The sequence below is a fragment of the Verticillium alfalfae genome, genomic scaffold (genome assembly GCF_000150825.1).
Source record: "Verticillium alfalfae VaMs.102 supercont1.6 genomic scaffold, whole genome shotgun sequence".
Classification (NCBI taxonomy): Eukaryota; Fungi; Ascomycota; class Sordariomycetes; order Glomerellales; family Plectosphaerellaceae; genus Verticillium; species Verticillium alfalfae.
Window position 1 is genome coordinate 793,117 of NW_003315033.1, and position 4,957 is coordinate 798,073.

Sequence of the window (4,957 nt, forward strand, 5' to 3'; positions counted from 1 at the left end):
TTCTCCCCTGTGACGCAACTCATTCTCATTGGCTCTAAACTCCCGTGGAGGGGGGGTTTCCTTCGGATTGGCCTTCGGGTTGTCCTTTGAAGATCGTCCATGTGGCATCATTGACGGGTCGAGCTCCAACTTGCCCAGTTGATCATGCTGCTGCACTGCCTGATTGCCTACTCTTCACCTTGACCAAACTAGGCAACCTCAATCGAAGATTCACGGTTCCGGCCCTCAGCGTGGACGAGTCAGCCAAGCCGACGAGCGCCCTACAACGACGACGACAATCGCCAGTGCCTGACCCACTGCCACACACGATGCGATCATAAGTGCCACCGAACAGCTCCCCCGCCACTTCGCCCATCATGTCATTCACGAATGCGCCCGTGACGCGCGCCCTGGTCATTGGTCTTGTGTCGAGCTCCGTCGTCGCGAGTTTGTTTGATGTGAAGCATTACTTCTACATTCTCGTGGACTCGCATTTCTGGCAGTACCGTCAATTCTGGCGAATGCTGAGTTATCAGCTATGTTACACAAACTCGAGCGAGGCCTTGTTTGCCTCCATGACCCTCTATCAACTGAGGATTCTTGAGCAGGTCTGGGGATCGAGAAAATATGCCGTAGGTTTCTATACCGCTCTGCTAACGGACCGGATGCTGACATGGTTGCTTCACAGTCCTTCATTGTCGTCTCTGGCCTCCTCACAGCTGTCCTCCCGCCAGTGCTTCTGACAGTCTTCCTTCGGCCGCTGACAGCGGGACTTTTCAACTACATGCCGGCTGGTCCGACTCCCATCATCTTCGCCATACTCGCCCAATACCATGCCATTATCCCACACATCTATCGATATCGGGTCGCTACGTCGTCTGCCAACCCCTCGGGCGACTCTTTCACAGGCATCACCTTGTCTGATAAGTCGTACAAGTACGCACTTGCCCTGCAGCTGGCCCTGTTCCAGTGGCCGGGTTCGGTCCTCGGTGCGCTGGTGGGATGGGTCGTCGGACACTCCTGGAGGAACGATCTCCTCCCTAGTGCCATGACGAGGTGGCGCGTGCCTGGGTGGCTCGTAGGCATCAGAGCACAGAGGAGGCGCGACGAGTTTGAAGGGCTGAGGAGGAGGCTGGAGGGCGAAAACACATCTGCCACGGCCTCGGGGGTTCAGGCTCCGGTCGAGGGGAGGAGAGGGAAGGCAGAGGACTGTTCCTCAGGAGATGCAGGACCAGCTGCGAGGGTTCATGTAGGTTTTTCAGCCAGACAGACGAAAGAAATAAACCCCCAGACGAAAAATAAAGCCAGGCCACAACAGCCTGGCACGTTTTCAAAAGTCTTTTCTTGCATGTCCTTCGTTAGAGTTGAGCCTCACAGTAACGGTCTTGATATCGACTATTGATCCCATATATCTCAGCCCCGCTTATTCCGACCCTAGCCCAGGCCCTGGGATGACCCGAGATTGCAATCGAAAAGGGTGCAGAAGCGGCAATTGTCGCATGATTGGCTTAGCGAACCCTCTTCAAATTCGAGGCCACCTCTCTCCTACACGCGTTGCACACCTCAATGATGACACACGGTGTGCTAGACGCTGACAGGATTTGCTTTCCCAAAGTTGAACACGTCACTCAACTGGGACATTCCCCCAGCGCAGGCCAAAGGCGACACTCAGAGGAGGCTAGCTAAGAATACAGGGCCCGTAAGCGCGACTGGCACTGGCCTCGGGCGGGTGGACGCGCCTGACATGGCGGGTGCGCGTGGCGGAGAGACCCCAGCCACCCCAGGCGCTGAAAGTAAGACGTGGGCGGGCCCCCCAAAGGGGAATAGCGCCTGGAGCGAGCAAATGCGCATCGCCAGATGCGCCTGCAAGGGGTTCACCGTAGGTACCGCAGACAAGAGGTTGGCCCTCTCCTCCCAACCAATGCCGCCCTGCCTACCGTCTATGCCTGCCGCTGATGGCATCGCAGCCACTTCTTTTTCTCTTTTTCTTTTCACGACTCGACAATAAGGTGTGTAGTCTCGACGTACCCGACGACCTTCGCTACGACATCCCTCGACGAACTTCTCGACTTCCGAGTCCCAGTGGGCCTTTGTGCTGGAACCCGCTGCAGCCAGCCGTGAACGAACCCCTAATCGAGCGCCCCCACGCGACGACCGCCAACTGCTACATCAAGTCCGACGTGCTCGACGGACCCCCCCCCCCCTTTTCTCTTGCGCAACCTGAGCGAGTCTGTTTGGAGGATGCTGTGAGCTGGGTAACTGCTGTGCGGATAGTCACCAGCTATGGACCGGTCTTCGCCAGGAAGAGACCCCTATGGGTATGCGCCGGGGAGGCTCTCCCCAGCCCAGTACCAGCAGCCACTGGGCATCAACGGCAAGACGCTGGTCGATGGATACGCCAGGGATATGGCGAACACTTCCAGAGGCGATGCGCCCCGTTCTAGTCCGGTTCGTGGTATTCCGTGGCAGGCATCACACCAGGGGCGCTTACTGACCCTTTATGCAGCTCAACCCTGGACAGATCCAGAGTTCTGCTCTCGTAGACCTCAAAGACCCGATACAGGTGCATCTTCTGACGGAAACGGCATTGACGGACAGCAAATCCTACGAGATCCTTTCGCAGGAAGAGGTGGACGGGCTCAAGAAACAGATTCAGACGTTGACGCAACGGATCCAACAAGCCCGAACGAATCTTACCATTCAGACGAAATACCGGGATGCCGCGATATCCATGTCCAAACTTTATTCTACCGGCAAGCAAGATGGAAATAGGAGGAAGAGCTTGCTCAACCGGTACAGCGGAGGAGACTCTGCTCGCGAGGCCGAGGCGGAAAGACAGGCGAGCGAGAAGAAATGCGAGGAGCTGGCCACCCAACTCTGGAACCTCGAGAAGAGCCTCATGGAACCCCGACAGCGGCTGCTTCAGCACACGGCTGCCATTCTCCAGTTGACGCACAAGGCATCAAAGAAGGCCGCGCCACGGAACATGGGGCCGCCTGCCAATGGCATGCCGGGGAGTCCTGAGAGTCTCTATGCCTTTTCAAACGGTCGCAACAGCATGGAGCCTGGCGACGACATGTACTTTAACGACCAAGGCCTCTACCAGAGCCTCGATGACGGGACCCTCGGTCGAGGCATGGGCTCCATTCCCATCGAGCCACCGCTGAAGTCCGCCAACCGGGAGCAGAATGCCCAGGCACAGGCAGAAATCGAGCGCCTCCGAGGCGAAACCGCGCAGAGGCAAGCCGAAAATGAACGCCTCCGAGTCGAGTACGAGCAGGCGCAAGCTGAGATTGATCGCCTCAGAAGCGACAACTCCCAGTTCCTCTCGGAGAATGAACGCCTGCGCTATGAAGTATCCGAAGCCCAGGCTGGGAGCGAAGAGAATGCGCAAGCACGGGGGCAGGGTGAACAGCTGCGGCATGAAAACAACCAGCTCCGCGCTCAGACTGATGCCCTAGCGCAAGAACTTGATGCCTGGCGCCAGGAAGACTCCCAACGCCTTCAATCGATATCGAGCACGGAGCAGAAGCTCGAAACGCTGAATCGCTCCTTGCGGGACGTCATCGTCAAGCTTAACCCAGCCAAGAACAGCGACTACCAGGCTCCGCCGTCAGGCGCTTCTGCCGGATCTGAGAGGTCTCTGCAGGGTTCTTCGACCCTCGACAGTCACTTTGCCTATCTCGAGCGAGGCCTGCGGACGGTTCAAGAAGACCAGGAATTCCAAACGTCGCAAAGCTTAGAAGAGGCCGAATCAGCAGCTGCTACCGCGTCTATAGCACTGGCCCGCGCGGAAATCAGGGTCGACAATCTCAACTCGCAGCTTCGCGACCTGATGCTGTCCGTCGACTCCAAGTACCCAACTCCTCCTGATGTGACCAACTCGGAGCTCGATGATCAGTTTGACTACGCCGATCGCTCGCTACAGGCCCTCGAAACACAGCTGAGCCGCGTCGATCAACTTACCGCCAGCAGCGAAACGAGGAAGAGAGAGGGCGACCAGTCTGAAGCCGTGCTAATGGGGCTATGGGACATAATCCAGAGCGGTTTTGCAGATATCCAGCAGCGCAAGGATCAGCGGCGTAAGATGAGGGCGGAGCAGGGTCTGGAGCCCGATGAAGATGACGTATCGGGAGACGAGGGCATGGACGTCAACGAACCTTATTCCCTGTCTGCCTTCTCAACCAAGGTCCAGTGGCTCTATGCTCAGGCTACAAAGTTGAAGGACCAAAAGTCGGTTCTAAAGAGGCAGATCAAACAGCAACGCGAGTTGAACAACAAGTCGGATTCGGCCAAGGACGAAGAGCTGCGGTCGAAGCAGGACGAAATCGATCAGATCAGAGCCTTGCTCGAAAGCTCGGCGCAAGAGGCGAACAAGGCCCAAACACTGCTCTCGCAGGCATTGCAAGACGTTGAAGACGCCAACAACGCTCGCTCCGTCAATGATGCCAGCGCTGCTCAATTCAGGCAACAGCTTGAGGAACGCGATGCCAGAATTGCGGCGCTGGAGGCGGAAAGCAGGTCTGTCCAGACAAGAATGGCCGATGTCAGCTCGACGGTACAGGACGCGGAATCAAAGCTCAACCAGGCCAAGGAGAACGTAGCGCTTCTCACCACCAAGCTGGCAGATGCCGAGCGACTCGCCGAAGAAAAGCAGCAAGAGGCTGAAGCCAAGTCAAAGGAGGCCAAGGATCAGCAAGAGGAGATGGACAAGATGAACGAAATGATGGTCGGCCTTAAGACGGAACTCACCTTCGCTCAGGCCGAGCTAGACGGCGCTTACGGCTCTCGTAAGGAGAGGGCTGCCGCTGTCGCCGCTGTCAAGAGCACGGTCGAGGTTGAGCAGCTGAAGACGGAGGTGGAGCGTCTTAAGGATGAGCTGGCGTCGACGCTCAAGGAGCTTGAAGGCATCACAGCCGAGACTATCGGCCCCGAGCGTGAGAAGCTCGATGTTGAGGGTCGTCTTGACGATGCCCTG

At 57.3% G+C, this 4,957-nt stretch overlaps 2 protein-coding genes across 2 annotated transcripts in view; both read left to right on the top strand.

Annotated features, from left to right (window-relative positions):
* Positions 1-356: 356 nt before the first annotated feature.
* On the top strand, positions 357-1,381 carry VDBG_05338 (conserved hypothetical protein; the record flags this gene model as incomplete). The annotated part of the gene is made up of 2 exons (XM_003004179.1): positions 357-611; positions 668-1,381. The coding sequence occupies 2 exons, from the start codon at positions 357-359 to the stop codon at positions 1,379-1,381; spliced, it is 969 nt and encodes a 322-aa protein (XP_003004225.1).
* An 881-nt stretch (positions 1,382-2,262) lies between these two features.
* VDBG_05339 (conserved hypothetical protein) overlaps positions 2,263-4,957 on the top strand; it is a gene marked incomplete at both ends in the record, with an annotated part of 2,997 nt that continues 302 nt past the window's right edge. Inside the window, 2 exons of the mRNA XM_003004180.1 lie at positions 2,263-2,427; positions 2,486-4,916. Of these exons, the coding sequence (XP_003004226.1) occupies positions 2,263-2,427; positions 2,486-4,916 (2,596 nt within the window). The remainder of the gene's footprint in view (positions 2,428-2,485; positions 4,917-4,957) is intronic.